Source organism: Schistocerca gregaria, chromosome 2 (genome assembly GCF_023897955.1).
Source record: "Schistocerca gregaria isolate iqSchGreg1 chromosome 2, iqSchGreg1.2, whole genome shotgun sequence".
In the NCBI taxonomy this organism is placed as follows: domain Eukaryota; kingdom Metazoa; phylum Arthropoda; class Insecta; order Orthoptera; family Acrididae; genus Schistocerca; species Schistocerca gregaria.
This window is the reverse complement of record NC_064921.1, coordinates 243,123,724-243,143,642: the sequence shown is the minus strand read 5'-3', so window position 1 is coordinate 243,143,642 and position 19,919 is coordinate 243,123,724. Positions and strand designations below refer to the sequence as shown.

The following is a 19,919-nucleotide window of genomic DNA, read 5'->3' as shown; positions in this document are numbered from 1 at the left end:
AAGTGTAGCCGTGGAGGCCAATCAGCTGCTGATAGTGCCTGCACACGCTGTACATGGTATGGAAACAACTGGTTCTCCCATAGCACCCTCCATACAGTGACAACGTTACCTTGTACAGCAGCAACTTCTCCGACGCTGACGTTAGGGTTATCGTCAACTGCACCAAGAATTGCCTCGTCCATTGCAGGTGTCCTCGTCATTCTAGGTCTTCCCTAGTCGCGAGTCATATGCTGGAATGTTCCGTGCTCCCTAAGACGCCGATCAATTGATTCAAACGTCTTCCTGTCAGGACAACTTCGTTCTGGAAATCTGCCTCGATACAAACGTACCGCGCCACGGCTATTGCCCAATGCTAATCCATACATCAAATGGGCATCTGCCAACTCCGCATTTGTAAACATTGCACTGAGTGCAAAACCATGTTCGTGATGAACACTAACCTGTTGATGCTATGTACTGATGTGCTTGATGCTAGTACTGTAGAGCAATTAGTCGCATGTAAACACAAGCACTGAATTCAACATTACCTTCCTTCAATTGGGCCAACTGACGGTGAATCGAGGAAGTACAGTACAAAATGACAAAACTAAAATGAGCTCTAACATGGAAATTAAGCGCTTCTGGACACATGTCCACATAACATCTTTTCTTTATTTATGTGTGTGAGGAATGTTTCCTGAAAGTTTGGCCGTACCTTTTTGTAACACCCTGTATAGAGGGTCTATACAAGGGCAATGTACTTGAGGACAATATTATGGAAATGGAAGGGGATGAAGATGAAATGGGAGATACGATACTGCATGAAGAGTTTGACAAAGCACTGAAAGACCTGAGTTGAAACAAGGCCCCAGGAGTAGACAACTTCCATTAGAACTACTGATAGCCTTGGGAGAGCCAGTCCTGACAAAACTCTACCATCTAGTGAACAAGAGGTAAGAGACAGGTGAAACCTATGTTTCTAGCATTTGTAGACTTAAGAGAAAGTTTTTGACAATGTTGACTGGAATTTTCTCTTTCAAATTCTGAAGGTGGCAGGGGTAAAATATAGGGAGTGAAAGGCTATTTACAATTTGTACAGGAACCAGATGGTAGTTATAAGAGTCGAGGGACATGAAAGGGAAGCAGTGGTTGAGAAGAAAAATTCAAAGAAAGTATTAAGATTCATGGAGAAGAAATAAAAACTTTGAGGTTCGCCGATGACATTGTAATTTTGTCAGAGACAGCAAAGGACTTGGCAGAGCAGTTGAACGGACTGGACAGTATCTTGAAAGGAGGATATAAGATGAACATCAACAAAAGCAAAACGAGGATAATGGAATGTAGTTCAATTAAGTCAGGTGATCCTGAGGGAATTAAGATTAGGAAATGAGACACTTAAAGTAAGAGGAGTTTTGCTATTTGGGGAGCAAAATAACTGATGATGGTCGAAGTAGAGAGGATATAAAATGTAGCATGGCAATGACAAGGAAAGTGTTTCTGAAGAGGAGAAATTTATTAACATCGAGTATAGATTTAAGTGTCAGGAAGTCGTTTCTGAAAGTATTTGTATGGAGTGTAGCCATGTATGGAAGTAAAACATGGACGATAAATAGTTTGGACAAGAAAAAAATAGAAACTTTCGAAATGTGGTGCTACAGAAGAATGCTGAAGATTAGATGGGTAGATCATGTAACTAATGAGGAGGCATTGAATAGAATTGGGGATAAGAGGAGTTTGTGGCATAACTTGACTAGAAGAAGGGATCGGTTGGTAGGACAAGTTCTGAGGCATCAAGGGATCACCAGTTTAGTATTGGAGGGGAGCATGCAGGGTAAAAATCGTATAGGGAGACCAAGAGATGAATACAGTAAGCAGATTCAGAAGAATGTAGGTTGCAGTAGTTACTGGGAGGTGAAGAAGCTTGCACAGGATAGAGTAGTATGGAGAGCTGCATCAAACCAGTCTCTGGACTGAAGACGACAACAACAAGTCATTCTTAATATGTTAGAGTAATCAGCCTATTAGACTTTGAATATGAAGCCATACACCTGTCAAACCTGAGCGTTACCTTTTGTATATAAACTTCATAAATGTTTATTACTGTTCTCATTTTGTATTGCACAACTTTTGTTTTTTTAGAGCTCTGTATTTACTTACAGTTGCATAGTTTGCAGGTCAGCCACCTTGCACAGCAACTCAGTACTTGTAACCCGAAGTTTACTTCCTGCTATTTGTGATGTCGGATAAACACATCATGATTGGTGACAAGGTTGTACAAATCCAAGTTAAATCCTGTAATTGATGATGGCATTGAGGTAAAATTTAGGTGTTTCAAAGAAACAAACTGGTTTCTAATGCATTAGGCAATTGCTTCACTGAATTCATTGTGTCACAACATTTTCATTACATGGCTCTTTGACACTTGTTTTGAAAATATCTAAACTGATAGTCCAACTCAATTCACTTGAAGAATTTTATATTGTTCCAAGTGGTATTTTTCAGGCTTGGCACAACCTCAAGATGTATTGTAGCCAACCATCATATCAGTACAGCAACTCAGCCATGCAGACAATCCTATTGGCACATCTGGCCACATTGGGAGAGAATAAGGGAACTGGTCAATGACTAATTAAGCTTCCACCACCACCACCACCACCACCACCACCACCACCACCACCACCACCCTTTAAGGCTGGAAACTAGAGGGCTGGCAATATTACATATCAAGAATGGAACAATATTTTGTCTCACACCAATCATCAGGTGAGGCAGAAGGCAAAGCTTTTCTTATTGTCAATTCTGGACCTGAGGTTCATAAATTAATTCAGAAATTATTTCCTGGGACTGGCCCAGTGACTCTACCCTATTCTGAAATTAAGAATGAAAGTGAAATTATTTCACGTCGCAGGTGCATGTTGGCACAGGCAGACATAAATTTTTTCAATGTTTCAAGAAACAGAATCAAGGCTACAAATAGTGGATAGCTCACTTACAGGACCAAAAGCGAGTGTAAATTCCAGTGTTAAAGTAATCAATGTAAAAAGTCATATGAAGATTCTCTAATTTGAGTTATGCTAATCATGCATGCACTAGACGATAAATTAAAGAAAGATTTGTTAAGCTAACAAACCCATCTCTGCAAGATGATCTGCCAATAATTGTGGTACACAAACAAATGCAAGTATCAGTTGTCACAGTACAGTGTGACAATGCTGATATGTTTACAATGCATCGACAATTGTCACTGTCTACGATAAGCGCAGCCATATGCAGAAAACAGACATACAAACACAACTGTCCATAAACAGATCTAGTAATGGAAAATTAAAATCTTCTGCATATTGTGGAGTTAACCAAAAGCAAGAAAATTGTTTCTTTTGAAACTCTCAAAGCAACTATTGTCGCAAGACAGGGCACACAGCAGAAGTCTGCAATAAGAAGCACATAAAGCAATGAAATCAAACACTCAGGAGCATAAAAGTGATTACATAGGAAAATTCGAGTGATGTTTACAACCAGGATCACTATTCAACTGTGTGTGTGTGTGGGGGGGGGTCCTCTTAGCTGAGTTATGCTAACCATACATAGAAGTTTAACCACAGTTTTTAAAACATCGCTAATTTAGATAGGATAATATTAGTTTAATTAACACACTTTGAAATATTAAGTATTTTAAAATTTGTGATTCATAAAACTCAATTGAAATTAAATTATAATGTTAAAAACAAAGAATTCCCTGAGATGTTATGAAATCCCTGAAATTCTTCAAGATATCCTCAATTTTCCCAGGTAAAATTTAATTCCCTAAGAATGCCAGGTTTTCCAGAAAAATTGCTACCCTAACAATGAACACAACCAAATGAACAAACTTTCATGGACAGAACTTAACATAATACAATCTTTTCAGTGAATGGCAAAGTTTTTAACTATAACACTTAAGAGTCAAGAAAGTTGACACAGGCTCACACCACAAATCAGGATTGTCGAAATTAACATAATTTCAGAGTTCACTATTTAGTTACAGCAGCCAACAGATTCCAGTAAAAGGTTAAGGTACATACAACCATACAGGAGATTTACCGAACAGGCAAGATTCTTAGTTGTCAGTTCTTAGTAAGCAACAAATTTGCTGGGATCTGATATTTTTAATACTGTAAGTGTCACAATTTATTAAGAAGTGAATCAGATCCAGACTGACATTCCCACAGAAACACTACAAAAACTGATGCAATTCCCCCCCCCCCCCCCCCCCCCCCCCTCCCAGGTAGCATTAAGAATTACAAGCCACACATCACACTGAAGCTATATGCAGAGCTTAAATTTTATAAAGCAGGCAACGCTGCTGCTGCGTAAAAAAGGAAAAGTCAAACAGGAACTTTACCACCTGGAACAAAATGCTATCATAAAATCCATAACCAGTAGCCAGTGAGGTACACTAATCATGGTAGTACAGAAACTGCATGGTACATTCGGAATCTGTGGAGACTTCAAAGCAACAGTCAATGCACAATACATCATGGATTCTTATCTGATTCTGAAACCGGAAAGACTGATGTCAAAATTAGCTGGCACTGGTTACTTCGAAAAACTTGAGGTCAAGGAGGTTTATTTACAGATTTTCATCACTTGACTGAGAAATTCTTCCATATTTGAGGCAAGTGGCCATTGAGATTTGACACAGGATATAATTTTTGAAATGCCTTGGTTGCAAATTAATTTGTGCATTATTTTGTGTTTTGGTACATCATCATCAGAAGACAGCTGTAGTGAGAACAAGAAATTATGGTAATGAACAAATTTTTTCCATGCATAATAAGCAATTTCTACTCATATTTGCAATAAAATACATAGAAAATTCACAAAAGTGAGAACACAAGTCACTGAAAATTAGATTGTCATATCTACGACATCAAGTGACAAATTTTCTATGCATTGGTAACATTACGGATGCAAGGTGGTGTTAAGTCACACAGAGAATAAAATAACTGAATGTCATAGAATTTGATCACTACGAAAAAACTAAAGCGATGTATCGATTAACTTTTACATGAAGTTGGAACTAAAGAGAGCCATACAGGTGTAATACATTAAATGCCATAGTAATAAATTATTACAAAAGAATTTGAACCATCAGACAGCATGTACAGTACAAAAGCAGACATCAAGAAAGCTTTTCATAAATTGTACAACAGGTGCAGAAACTGAATAATGTACAGTCAATACAAAAAGCCTAACATCCATAAATCAAATAAGTTTAAGGGTTCAGTGTTAAATGTAAGAAGTGTGTACTATGTATAACAACTTAAAAATGTAAAAAATTGTTATATGTACACTAGCCAGCTTCATCAGTCCCCTCCACCTGCCATGGAAGAATTGCCACCATCCACACATTCCAGCTGTTGCTCCACACTGAGTTCCAATCTATTTCCAACTACATGGCCCTCACAACATGAAATAACTTTATGCTTTCGCTAAAAGAATCATATTTATCCGTCATTAGCAATATCATCTGCCACAGGGAGAAGTGATAACTGGAACTATTATCCTCTTTGCAGATGCAAGATTACTCTGCCAATTATAGGATTAAATAGACAAACATGGAGATTGCTTACAGAACACTCATGTGACTCATCCTAGAATATTGCGCAAGTGGGTGAGATTCATACCAAATATGACTAATAGGAGTTATTACTTGTATACAAAGGAGGACAGCACCAACATCAACAGGTGTGCTTGTGCTCTGGGTCATGGGGAAAATACTTAACTGGTAGACACTTTACAATAAAAGCGAAATATCCCATGAAAGCGTGCATACGAAGTTTCAAGCACCACCTGTAAGCGATGAGCCCTAGTAACTGGTAGCCCCTGATGCACTTCCCAGTGGTTTGCAAAGTATGGATATAGAGGCAATGTTTGAAAGTTTATTAAAATGACTTATAGAGACTACGATAACAAGTTACATAAGAAACAATACATACCTGCAGAGCCAATTCTCGTGTTGGAGAAAGAATTAAAGCTCTTGCCCCAGTCTTTGCAGTTCTCATTTTGAGTTTCTCAAACAATGGTATAAGGAAACAAGCTGTTTTACCGCTACCTGTTCTAGCCATTGCAACGACATCTCTACCTTCTAGAACCAATGGTATTGTCTGTAAGTGAAAGATATGTAAGTGCAACATAGTCATAAAATTTAAATTCTACACACCTACAAAGTTGGTATACCATAGGGCATAAAGGAGCTATACTGCTAGTCATATCTGAGTAAAACATACAAAGGTACTGATACAATAAACATCATGTTTAACACAACATCCAACTCTGACTGCTTACTGATGACAGCATCACATCCCAACAAGAAAAAAAATCTCCCTTTACCATTTCTATTAGTGCAACATTTTATAAGCTCCCCTTTACAATTGCTACTATAGTTATTCCTATATAAGTTCTCCATTCATTTGAGTTCTCTCAATGTAATAAATAAAATTTGATGAAATGTAAGATTAAAGCATCCAACTGCTAGGAAGAGAAACCTTGACTGAATTCTAGATCAGGGTCAGTGCTAGGCACAGCAATGTTTCTCTACTGCTCATACATTGGCAACACGTCAGTTCCACACAGCCAGTGAGATGATATTTTCATATAACCAATGAGAAGCAAGGAAAGACTAAACAAATTTCTAGTACTGAAATTGAAATCGTTCTCCCCTTCACTGTTGACACAAATATTTGATGTTTTTCCTGGATATATTACAAAGTACAAGCTTTTGATCAGGTTAGAGCATAATAGCACAGATTATATTGATGCAAGTGAAATGAACAAGAATTACATTTATAATCTTGGTTGTCACAAACATTTGATAGTTTCTTCTGTGTCACAATTTCTGATTTTTCTGTTGACATATTTTGAACATCAAGAAGGCCTTTACTTGTGTAAAATATTAATTTTTACAAGGGAAACTACAATGCCATGGTACAGATGGTGTCCCTCTGGAATGGATGGAGTGTTCCCTTCATAAAATAGGAGAGAGGCCCACACTGACAAACTGAATTACTAGACAAAAATTGTGACAGAATGGGGGAAGGCAGAGTATAGAATCCCACAGGATTTGGACTGGGTGAACTCCTATAGTAAATCTACATAAATAACCTCCCAGAAAAGTTGGAGGACTGTTCAAAAACAGTAATGTTGGCTGCTGACAAATATACTAATCACAGCCACAAACTAAGCGAAACTGGTAATAGAGCAAAATGATAATGAACAGATTTGTAAATGCTTCACAACATACTTTGTGAGTCTTAATCTCAAAGACTCATATTATGCTGTTTTAAAGAACAAAATCAACCTGCTAATAACTTAAAATAGAAAAAATCTACTTACCAAGCGACAGAACTTGCACGTAAAAGGACGTTATATACATATAAGCTTTTGGACCCAGTGGCTCCTTCCAGTGGAAGGGCTGAAGGGGAAGGAAGCAGGGTGAAGGAAAAGGACTGGAGAGGTTTAGGAAAAGGGGTTGATTTCGGATAAGTCACGCAGAACCATAGGTCAGTTGAGACTTACTCTTTCCTTATCATTCAGTGCAGAGCTGATTTTTTTCTATCCAGTTACATTATATTGATTATTTTTGTTGTTATATTTAAATAGATTTATGGGTCAATTGATTAAATGTTGTTGACTGGAGATCAATCTTTATCTTATTTCAGAAAATGCACCCATGTCACAAATACACTGTGTTGAATAACACTAACTTGGATCAAATTTTTGAGGTTCAGAGTTAATTAACACAACATAAACTAGGCAACATCACTAAATAAGCTACCAAAATGATTATCATGCTTTGAACTCGGAAGTAATTCTAAGTCATAGATATGCAGTACTTATTACTAAAATTTTGCATTGTAAAAATGAAGAAAAACAAGGAGAAAGAATTTCTCGAAGATCTTCAACAAACTTCTCCACTGCAAGAAAATATCGCATGGCACAGTGTAATTCACAGTGCTTAATGCTCTTGCACACAAATACTGGCCACTACAGTGGCCTGGAACACTAGGAATGAAGCAAGTGCCATTTCCAGGCGATATGGTTTCGAAACCTAGTGCTGTCATAATTATATTTATAACCAAAATCATAGGGAAAATATCATTTGGCAACTGATAATTCATGGCCACTAGCTGTAGGTTGAAATGTGGCACAACCAATTTGATGGAGAACACAAGCTGTAGACAAATGTGGCACCACATCAGGGTTTCAGAAGTTGTCTGAGCATAATGAATATATATATGTATTTACAGATCATTGGCAATGGATTTGGGATGCTTTCTATATTGACAAAAGTAACAACAGTTTGCATGTTTTAAGACATCGGTTAACACAACGGATGACACAGAGGGTGGCAGAAGTATACATTTGCACTGTCTTCTTAGCACAGTGTTATACAGGACATTGCCATTTTAAGGGTAGTATAGCCTTACCGTCCTGAGACATCTAAACAGACGCACCATCTTAACGTGCACAGCCCTACAGTTTAATGTGGGCTCTGATCCATGGTGCAACTTGGCAGTATGCACATTAACAAACAATGGTAGAGACAAAAGTAAAGGTAAGTGCAAAAAAATTATAAAACTAAAACTGAATGGGACTGAACCCCAGACCTTTTAAATTACAGTCCAACAAGTTTACATTTAGTCACTAAGACACAATTTCATTTAACAATAGGCCTATAAATATTACATTGCTAATTGACTTGTATCTGCTTACTATTTTTGTTCGTCAATATGTGTCCAGTTGCCATAGCAGCTTAAGCCTTCGTTCAGTAGTTAAAAATGTAATATGAACTGTGTTAGCATTTTATGTAAGAGATGTTCAATCACTACTGACTGGTGTCTATCTCCATGCACTTAACTGTTCACTGCAAATAGTTCGAATTTCTCTCTCTACTAATCTGCTAAGTGTCTACGAAATGCCTTTATAAACTCTTTTTGCATTACTTATGAACTGCCTCCCAAGAATTCTTGTGGGGGCAACTGCTATCTGCACTTATTACTGACATCACCAATGTTCTGCTTCACCTAAATTTATAGATCAAAAACACTGTTTCAATCTCCAGAAGTGTGGGAGTATTAACAACAACTTCTTCATTAGTTACTTCTTTTCAGCTTGTACTTGCTCTAAACTAAGTCTGTTATTTTATTGCGTTACTTGGTTATAACCTGACAACTACAACTGAACTATACTTGAAAACTGAAATTCTGTTTCTAATCTAACCCTAGTTCAAGACAAAACAATTTGATATTAATGTCTGTACAAAGAAAGTTTCCAGATTCAAGTTTATTTACGGTCATTTTTGTGCTAGTCTAAAATCAACTGTTTTATACAATAGGTCCAAATGGAAACTGTGTGTAAAATTTCTTGGCTCCAGCTGGATAACAAGAAAAATGAAATCAACATAAAAACAAAAGCTAATCAAGCAGTGCAGATTTGCATGTTTTGCACTTAGAATATCTCGCACTGCAGTAAATTGCAGATAACCATGGTGCTATCTTATTTTGGAGCCTTTCACTGCCCATTTTATGAAATTATCTTCTGGAGTAATACAATTATTCAGCCAAAATATAACGAAATGACTTGTAGAGGCCTTTTCAGAAACTTTGTACTTATTATGCACTCATTTCTCAGTATGTTAGCTCCTTAATGGTATTTGCTGCTAATAACAGAAGCTAGTTTCTGGTGAACGGTGATTTAGAAGAACAAGACAGAAAAATAATTTCCATGTGTAGCCTTGAGACAATAGGGTTCTTTATTCTGTTGCAAAAGGCTTCAACAAATTCTCATCTGATGTAAAGAAAAATTATAAATGATAATATGACAATAAACAGCAGCACCTGAGGATACAGGTTTTGGTGTTTCTCTTAAATTTATATTGTTAAATTTATCGTGGATACTCAAACATTGTTTACAGAAATCTAATGATAGTTAATTATCAACACAGTTCCTGAATGCAGCTTCACATTTTTTTGTGTGTATCTTGATGCGTTCCAAATCCCTGAAGCTTCCTTTTCATGAAGGGACCTACAGTACACAATGAATGAACAACTCAATGAATGACTTTAGAAGAAGTTGAATATTTCACGAACTGAACTTGAGTATCATATTTAACCAACTATAAGATGTGGTTTTATCTGAAATTCATCATTCGAAACATACAGGGTCATCTTGCATTGGCAGATTAAACTATTGCTGCTGAGATCTATGTTTTTACACTGAGTAAGAGATCAATATAGGGGTCATCTTACATTTACAGAAGAAGTTTTGGCAATTGAAGTAATGCTCCAATTTAATTTGAAGAATTCAGAAGGGTTGGAGGAGGAACATGATACTAGCTAGGCTGACCACTAGGACGACAAAGGACAAATGTGGGGAGGAGGGTGGTGTCAATCATGGGAATGTTCACTATGCATCTAGACATTTTATGAAAATGTAGCATGATTATACGGGATGGTCCATCAGAAGTTTCGGATGAGATTATCTCAAAAACTATACATTGGGTAAAAATAGTGGGTAAGACAAGTTCGTGAGCTCAAAGGGGGACATCAAATGACACTACACGTGACCCCAAGCCCACGCCCCCTTGGGTGGGGTGGGGGCAACTTTTAAATCTTAAATGGTAGCCCCCATTTTTTTTATTGAAGATTCAGATTCTCCATTTTAAAAAATCAAGTATTGTCTGAAACATTTTTTTAAACCATTGACAGATGGTGCTGAAATAGAGAAAAGTTAAAATTGGGGAAGAACTTTGATTTATTTAGAATGATCCAAAAAGAACGCATCAAATTGATACAAAATGTGCACCAATTCTTTCATTACGCCAAATTAAGCTATATTTTTACAAGCTTTTGATGGACAGAGCTGGAGTGATATTAAAATCTTATTAGTAAACTCTTCACAACTGCATTATTCACTGGACTGTGGTGCTACCGTGGCAAAACTGTGAACTATGGCTCAGTATAAAAGTTGGTGCAATGCGATCAGACGTCACTTCACTTTCAGATTGCGCACCGTAAACATCAACTGACTAAAGTAAATTATTCTTTAGCGAAACACGGCTCACTATCCTCCTACAGAGACTGTTGATATGATGTTAATTTTAGGGGAATGCCACAATTACGCTGCAGCTGGGCAGTTGTATGCGGATCGTTTCCCAAACAAAGGACATCCAAGAGAAAACATTATTTCAAATTGCACTCAACGAGCTCGAAATGAATACATGCAATGTCCACCTCGTCATCGCGATTACAATGAAAATGACGCTCGTACCCTTACTGTTCTTGCCTGCGTTCAACTGGATCTCGAAATTAGTAGTCATGCGATTCAGAGACAAACTAGAATACCGAAATTGACTGTTTTGAGGATTCTGAAGGCACATAAATATCATGTGTATCATATCACACCGACACAGGTATTAATGCCAAAAGATATGCAAATACACGTGCATTTCTGCGAATGGGCCTTGGAAATGATAAGAGGTGACAATGATTTTTTTAGATATGTTATGTACCTGATGAAGCCATATTAAAAACAACGGCGAATTAAATCGTCATGATCATCATTATTAGTCCCCTGTCAATCCACATGGGCATAGACCCGTTGACAATCAACACAAACTGTGTGGAATTTTAAACGGTTACTTGATAGGACTGTGTTTTTTGACCGAAATTTTACTGGGGAATCTTATTTACAACTTCTCCGTGATGATTTGTTAGAGCTAATGGAAGATGTTGATTTAGAAACTAGGCAATGAATGTGGTTCCAACATGATGGAGCAGCTCCCCATTATGCTAAAAATGTGCGGAACGTTTTAAAATTACCGTACCCTGGTCGATGGATACGACGCAGTGAACCAATTCAGTGGCCTCCACATTCACCACACCTACTAACATCTCCCTATTTTTTCTTGCATGGTTATTTAAAAAATATTGTTTATGAAAGACAGCCCACACCCAGAAACTATATGGGACAACACATTCAAAGAGTGTGTGCAGCCATACCATGGGACGTGCTGCTCAAAACTGTGGACAACTTTTGCAGACAATTAACATCATGCATTGAAGCAAATGGGGATAATTTTGAACAATTTCTTCATGGCTAATTTCATTAATTAAGCACCCCAAATTGTGAGAGGCAAGAGGACTCACACTAATGAAGCACCCCATGGGAACATCATTCTACTACGTCCATGTCATTCCTGGGTAACGCTAAAAGTAGGATACAGAACATTTTGTTCAAAAATAGCTTAATTTGGTGTAACGAAAGAATTGGTGGACACTTTTTATCGATTTGATGAGTCTGTCTCAGATAATTCTAAATAAATCAGGGTTCTTTCCCAATTTCACTTTTTCCTCAATTTCAGAGCCATCTGTCAATGGTTTAAAAACATGTCCCAGACAAAACTTCATTACTTTTTTTATGGAGAATCTAAATCTGCAATAAAAAATGGGTGTTTCCATTTAAGATTTAAAAGTTTCCCCCTACCCCACCCAAGGGGGCGTGGGCTGGAGGTCATGTGTAGTATCATTTGATGTCCCCCTTTGAGCTTACGAACTTGTCTTACCCACTATTTTTACCCGATGTATAGTTTTCGAGATAATCTCATCTGAAACTTCAGATGGACCACCCTGTATATGTTTGTAGTCAAAACTGAACTGACTTTACTTTAAAATTGAACAAATACTCAACAATAGAATACATTTCTATAGGAGACAAAATTATGTCCACAAAGAACACTTGAAATGTGGCACAACAAATGAAACATGGGCTTCAATAATGGTGTCAAAGCTGCTACTGTTCTACAGGCCTGTTGACTTGCAGCTGTGGCTACAGTGTTAATCTGCAGCTGCTGGGAGCCAAGAGGACACCAAAGCACTGTCATTCAGTTTGCTTATATTGTCAGTGCTGTAAGAACTGTAAATTGTAGCAATAGATAATGGATACAAATACAGCCCTGACTTCTGTTGAGAAACAAGGATTTCCAATTTTGTGGTTCATATCTGGTTTGCACAGACAATGCGAATAGAAGTTAACAGTTATGAAGCACAGTCCATGAATAACTGGGCGGCAGGAAGGAAATTTTGCATCACCACAGAAGCAAATGTTTGTAGGTGGCATCAGATAAAGAATAAATTAAAGAAAGCCAGTTCTACATGTCAAACTTTCAGTGGACCAAAGCAAGGAAGATTTCATGAACTGGAACAGCAGATTATTCTGTATGTTCTAGAGAAAACACTATAATGGCTTCATGATTACTCGAGAAATCATCTGAATGCAAGCAATGAAGATCAAGAGGAATTTTCCAATTGTGTTTCAGAATTCTTGGCTGGTACACAATGATGATGAAGAGGGCACGTCTTACATTGCGACACAGATCATCATCTCTCAGAGACTTAACATGATATTTGACGAAAAACAAGTTTTTTATCAGTGTTATATAATCAATCTACGGAAACAGCTCAACTATTTGCTAGGCCACATGGGCGACACCAATCAGAATCCTGCTTACTTTGAATGTCATTAAAAGTTACTGTTGATGTGAAGAGCATTTTAAAGTGTTCTTATAAGAAGTTCTGGCAATGAGAACACCACAATAAAGGTAATGCTGCTGCCTGCAGGTCTTATCTTTAGATGCCAAGAACCTGATGCTACACTGGTTGAAGGTTGTTTGGAACAGAATACAAGGCTCTTTGTGTTGTTGTGGTCTTCAGTCCTGAGTCTCTGGTTTGATGCAGCTCTCCATGCTACTCTATCCTGTGCAAGCTTCTTCATCTCCCAGTACCTACTGCAACCAACATCCTTCTAAATCTGCTTAGTGTATTCATCTACTGGTCTCCCTCTACGATTTTTACCCTCCACACTGCCTTCCAATACTAAATTGGTGATCCCTTGATGCCTCAGAACATGTCCTACCAACCGATCCCTTCTTCTTGTCAGGTAGTGCCACAAACTCCTCTTCTCCCCAATCCTATTCAATACTTCCTCATTAATTACATGATCTACCCATCTAATCTTCAGCATTCTTCTATAGCACCACAATTCGAAAGCTTCTATTCTCTTCTTGTCCAAACTATTTATCGTCCATGTTTCACTTCCATACATGGCTACACTCCATACAAATACTTTCAGAAACGACTTCCTGACACTTAAATCTATACTCGATGTTAACAAATTCCTCTTCTTCAGAAACGCTTTTCTTGCCATTGCCAGTCCACATTTTATATCCTCTCTACTTCGACCATCATCAGTTACTTTGCTTCCCAAATAGCAAAACTCACTTACTACTTTAAGTGTCTCATTTCCTAACGCAATTCCCTCACCATCGCCCGACTTAATCGACTACATTCCATTATCCTCGTTTTGCTTTTGTTGATGTTCATCTTATATCCTCCCTTCAAGACACTGTCCATTCCGTTCAACTGCTCTTCCAAGTCCTTTGCTGTCTCTGACAGAATTACAATGTCATCGGCGAACATCAAAATTTTTATTTCTTCTCCCTGGATTTTAATACCTACTCCGAATTTTTCTTTTGTTTCCTTCACTGCTTGCTCAATATACAGATTGAATAAAATCGGAGATAGGCTACAACCCTGTCTCACTCCCTTTCCAACCACTACTTCCCTTTCATGTCCCTCGACTCTTGTAACTGCCATCTGGTTTCTGTACAAATTGTAAATAGCCTTTCGCTACCTGCATTTTACCCCTGCCACCTTCAGAATTTGAAAGAGATTATTCCAGTCAACATTGTCAAAAGCTTTCTCCAAGTCTACAAATGCTAGAAACGTAGGTTTGCCTTCTCTTAATTTAGCTTCTAAGATAAGTCGTAGGGTCAGTATTGCCTCACGTGTTCCCATATTTCTACGGAATCCAAGCTGATCTTTGGGATTGGAATTATTATATTCTTCTTGAAGTCTGAGGGTATTTCACCTGTCTCATACATCTTGCTCACCAGCTGGTAGAGTTTTGTCAGGACTGGCTCTCCCAAGGCCGTCAGTAGCTGTAATGGAATGTTGTCTACTCCGGGGGCCTTGTTTCGACTCAGGTCTTTCAGTGCTCTGTCAAACTCTTCACGCAGTATCGTATCTCCCATTTCATCTTCATCTACATCCTCTTCCATCTCCATAATATTGACCACAAGAACATCATCCTTGTATAGTCCCTCTATATACTCGTTCCACCTTTCTGCTTTCCCTTCTTTGCTTACAACTGGGTTTCCATCTGAGCCCTTGATATTCATACAAGTGGTTCTCTTTTCTCCAAAGGTCTCTTTAATTTTCCTGTAGGCAGTATCTATCTTACCCCTAGTGAGATAAGCCTCTACATCCTTATATTTGTCCTCTAGCCATCCCTGCTTAGCCATTTTGCACTTCCTGTCGATCTCATTTTTGAGACGTTTGTATTCCTTTTACCCTGCTTCATTTATTGCATTTTTATATTTTCTTTCATCAATTAAATTCAATATTTCTTCTGTTACCCAAGGATTTCTACTAGCCCTTGTCTTTTTACCTACTTGATCCTCTGCTGCCTTCACTACTTCATCCCTCAAAGCTACCCATTCTTCTTCTACTGTATTTCTTTCCCCCATTCCTGTCAATTGTTCCCTTATGCTCTCCTTGAAACTCTGTACAACCTCTGGTTCTTTCAGTTTATCCAGGTCTCATCTCCTTAAATTCCCATCTTTTTGCAGTTTCTTCAGTTTTAATCTACAGGTCATAACCAAATAGATTGTGGTCAGAGTCCACATCTGCCCCTGGAAACGTCTTACAATTTAAAACCTGGTTCCTAAATCTCTGTCTTACCATTATATAATCTATCTGATACCTTTTAGTATCTCCAGGGTTCTTCCATGTATACAATCTTCTTCCATGATTCTTAAACCAAATGTTAGCTATGATTAAGTTGTGCTCTGTGCAAAATTCTACCAGGCGGCTTCCTCTTTCATTTCTTAGCCCCAATCCATATTCACCTACTACGTTTCCTACTCTCCCTTTTCCTACTACCGTATTCCAGTCACCCATGACTATTAAATTTTCATCTCCCTACGCTATCTGAATAATTTCTTTTATTTCATCATACATTTCTTCAATTTCTTCGTCATCTGCAGAGCTAGTTGGCATATTAACTTGTACTACTGTAGTATGTGTGGACTTCGTATCTATCTTGGCCAGAATAATGCATTCACTATGCTGTTTGCAGTAGCTTACCCACATTCCTATTTTCCTATTCATTATTAAACCTACTCCTGCATTACCCCATTTGATTTTGTGTTTATAACCCTGTAGTCACCTGACCAGAAGTCTTTCTCCTCCTGCCACCGAACTTCCTAATTCCCACTATATCTAACTTTAACCTATCCATTTCCCTTTTTAAATTTTCTAACCTACCAGCCCGTAAGGGATCTGACATTTCACGCTCCGATCCGTAAAACGCCAGTTTTCTTTCTCCTGATAACGACATCCTCTTGAGTAGTCCCTGCCCGAAGATCCGAAGGGGGACTATTTTACCTCCGGAATATCTTATCCAAGAGGACATTTAATCATACAGTAAAGCTGCATTCCCTTGGGAAAAATTACGGCTGTAGTTACCCCTTGCTTTCAGCCGTTTACAGTACCAGCACAGCAAGGCCGTTTTGGTTAATGTTACAAGGCCAGATCAGTCAATCATCCAGACTGTTGCCCCTGCAACTACTGAAAAGGCTGCTGCCCCTCTTCAGGAAGCATACATTTGTCTGGCCTCTCAACAGATACCCCTCCATTGTGGTTGCACCTACGGTATGGCTATCTGTGTCCCTGAGGCACGCAAGCCTCCCCACCAACGGCAAGGTCTATGGTTCATGGTAAATCGTAGAAAGCAGAGGACCTATTACGCTGCCCTGGGGCACACCTGAAGTTACGCTTGTTTCTGTTGAAGTCATCCCGTTTAGGACGACATACTGCTCCCTGCCTCCTAGAAAACTTTCTATCCAACCGCATATGTCATCAGATAGACCATAAGCGCGCACTTTTTGTAGCAAGCGACATTGCGGAACTGAGTCGAAAACCTTTCAAAAGTCAATAAATAAGAGGGCCAGCTGTGTCTCGCATGACCACTGTTCCCTAAAACCGTGCTGGTTTCTGCAGATGAGGAGCTCAGAGTCTAGAAAGGTCATTATGTCTGAACACAAAATATGTTCCATTATTCTACAACAAATCAATGTCAGTGAAATTGGCCGGTAACTATGTGCATCCGATTTTCTATCCTTTTTATAGATTGCTATGACCTGGGCCTTCTTCCATTCCCATGGAACTTTCCATTGTTGCAACGATCTCTGATAGATGACGGATAAGAATGGTGCTATATTTGTAGCATAGTCAATGTAAAATCTTACGGGGATACCTTCTGGGCCAGATGCCTTCCTGGCGTCTAAGGATCTTAAATGTTTTACAATCCCAGATACACCAAACACTACGTCAGTCATCCTTTCATTTGTTCAATAATTGAAAGGTGGAATGGTGCTGCAGTCCTCTGTCATAAATCATGATAAGGAGCTTTCATTGCTTCTTGTGACAGAAGCCTGGCTTGTGCAAACATAAGCATAAGAAATAAATGTACTTCACATAGATTTCTTCTCTCCCATGACATAACTGGAATTAACTTCGAAAGAGGTTTATTTTGACTATGCAAATACATTTGTCGCTCATCTAGCATGAGCTCCTGATCTTCAGAAGACCTCTAGTTAACTCAAGTTCGAAATAATCATTTCACTGGTGCTTCTATGTGGAAAGGTGGTGATCAAGAAATCAAATAGGATACAGTAGACATCATCAGGCAGTTTACTGCTACCTGTTATGTTCAGGGTTATAAGTTTTTTTTTTCAGGAGCTTTGGAAAGATGTACTACTTACAGTCACGTTTTCAGTACAAAACCTAAAAGCTTCTGTAGGAGCCACTAAAATGTAAACCCCATTTTTGTTACTGATCTTGCAGCTTTCCATCAACTTGAAAAAGACTGGTTGTTGATGCTGAATCATATGTTTTGATGCACAAAGCTGATGAGTGGCAAAACACCAAACATGGCGGTTACTGGCTTCTTCTTCTTCTTCTTCTCTCTCTCTCTCTCCCTCCCCCCTTTTTTTTAAGCATAGAGCATTAGGAAATGCTTGTCATCATCATTTTCCACCTTTGCCAAAGCATCTATGTGAATTACGTCAATGAGATCATCCATAATTTCCACACCACTTTTCTTTTCCTCCTCTCCATTTGCAATGCTGATCAGATATTTCTGTAAGACTTCCCATCCGCACCGTGGCCCATTATAGTACAAACTCATACATTTTTACAAAAATGTGGAGACTCTGGATTACTAACACTGCTCTTTCCTCTGTTGTAAGCTTTATGTCACAGAGTGCGCAAGAACAAATTTAAAATTTGATGGTTTGGCAACGGTTTGGATACAGTGGTTTGATTGGAACACAATCTATTAGAGGGACAAAAAATAATGAATCAGTATTATAAAGTACTGCCTAAGAAGGACATGCCACAGAAGTCCATTTGCAGCACCAATACAAACTGCTTGAAACAATAATTGAAACATCATCCATAAAAAACATCATCTTTTATCCTAAAATTATACAACAAGCACATAGATTTCAAAGATGCTTTTTGTTATTATGGTCAAAATTATCAGATTATTATAAAATAAATTTACCAATAATAATAAAAGTATAAGGCCAATATCAGGATAAATTTATCTAGTACTATTTACCAAAAAACATAACACAATTTGCACCTAAAATGTTTGGTGTAGTTTTGTAGTAGCTTAGCACTGACAAATCACAAGTTCTGGAAATAAAGATCACATGTTGATAAAATTAAGGCAAACTCAAATTAATTTCCACTGTCAGCGTTAACATGCAAAAAAAAAGTTATATCTGTGAAAATTACATTCCAAGTTATGTGCTTGCACCCCTCCCTTTCATTCTCAACAGCACAAACACATCACACAGTAACATGTACTCTTCAATATATGATACAGAAATGCACCTGTCACTTCATAAGTCATAGGAAGGCAATGACAAATTACCATCTCTAGGACCTTGCTCAGAAACCATAATGGAGGACTCCTGCATCTGCCCCTCACTCCTTCCTCCTGATGTTTATTTTCTATTGTGAAACAAGATTTAACTGCTCAACTTGCTCAAATGTCTATCATAAAGGGATCAATAATATAATAAATTACTTATAGCAATTTGTAGCAGATATTAAAAATAACCGTTAGTCCTTCGGCACACAATGCCTGCAAACATAAATGTTACTGAAACTTCCTGGCAGATTAAAACTGTGTGCCTGACCGAGACTCGAACTCGGGAACTTTGCCTTTCGCGGGCAAGTGCTCTACCATCTGAGCTACTGAAGCACGACTGCCAGGAGACGAGGTACTGGCAGAAGTAAAGCTGTGAGCACCGGGCGTGAGTCGTGCTTCGGTAGCTCAGATGGTAGAGCACTTGCCCGTGAAAGGCAAAGTTCCCGAGTTCGAGTCTCGGTCGGGCACACAGTTTTAATCTGCCAGGAAGTTTCATATCAGCGCACACTCCACTGCAGAGTGAAAATCTCAGTCTATAAATGTTACTATTGGTGATATCATTAATCTTGTGTCAATGATGTATTAGTGAGTGCAACGCAACCTTTCTCTGAATTGGTGTCGGAATCTTGTATCCTCGTTTTTTTATTCCTTTTAAAACTGTGTACGACAATCCCATGGACTGGAAGCCTCCTGACTTTTTGGACCCTCCTCCCTTTTTTTTAAATGTTGCTTCACTTTCATCATCAGTATTAGCTGCTTCAGGATCAACAAATCCCAGAACATCAGTAGCCATATTGCTGTTTGTATACCTGCAAAAGAAAGGATATACATTATAGCAA

General features: G+C 38.3%; 1 protein-coding gene across 1 annotated transcript in view; it reads right to left on the bottom strand.

Moving 5' to 3' along the window:
* LOC126336771 (ATP-dependent RNA helicase DDX54) overlaps positions 1–19,919 on the bottom strand; it is a 128,738-nt gene that overhangs the window by 78,495 nt on the left and 30,324 nt on the right. The window contains exons 3-4 of the mRNA XM_050000783.1: positions 19,682–19,889; positions 5,958–6,125 (exon numbers count right to left, since the gene is read on the bottom strand). Coding sequence (XP_049856740.1) covers positions 5,958–6,125; positions 19,682–19,889 — 376 coding nt within the window. The remainder of the gene's footprint in view (positions 1–5,957; positions 6,126–19,681; positions 19,890–19,919) is intronic.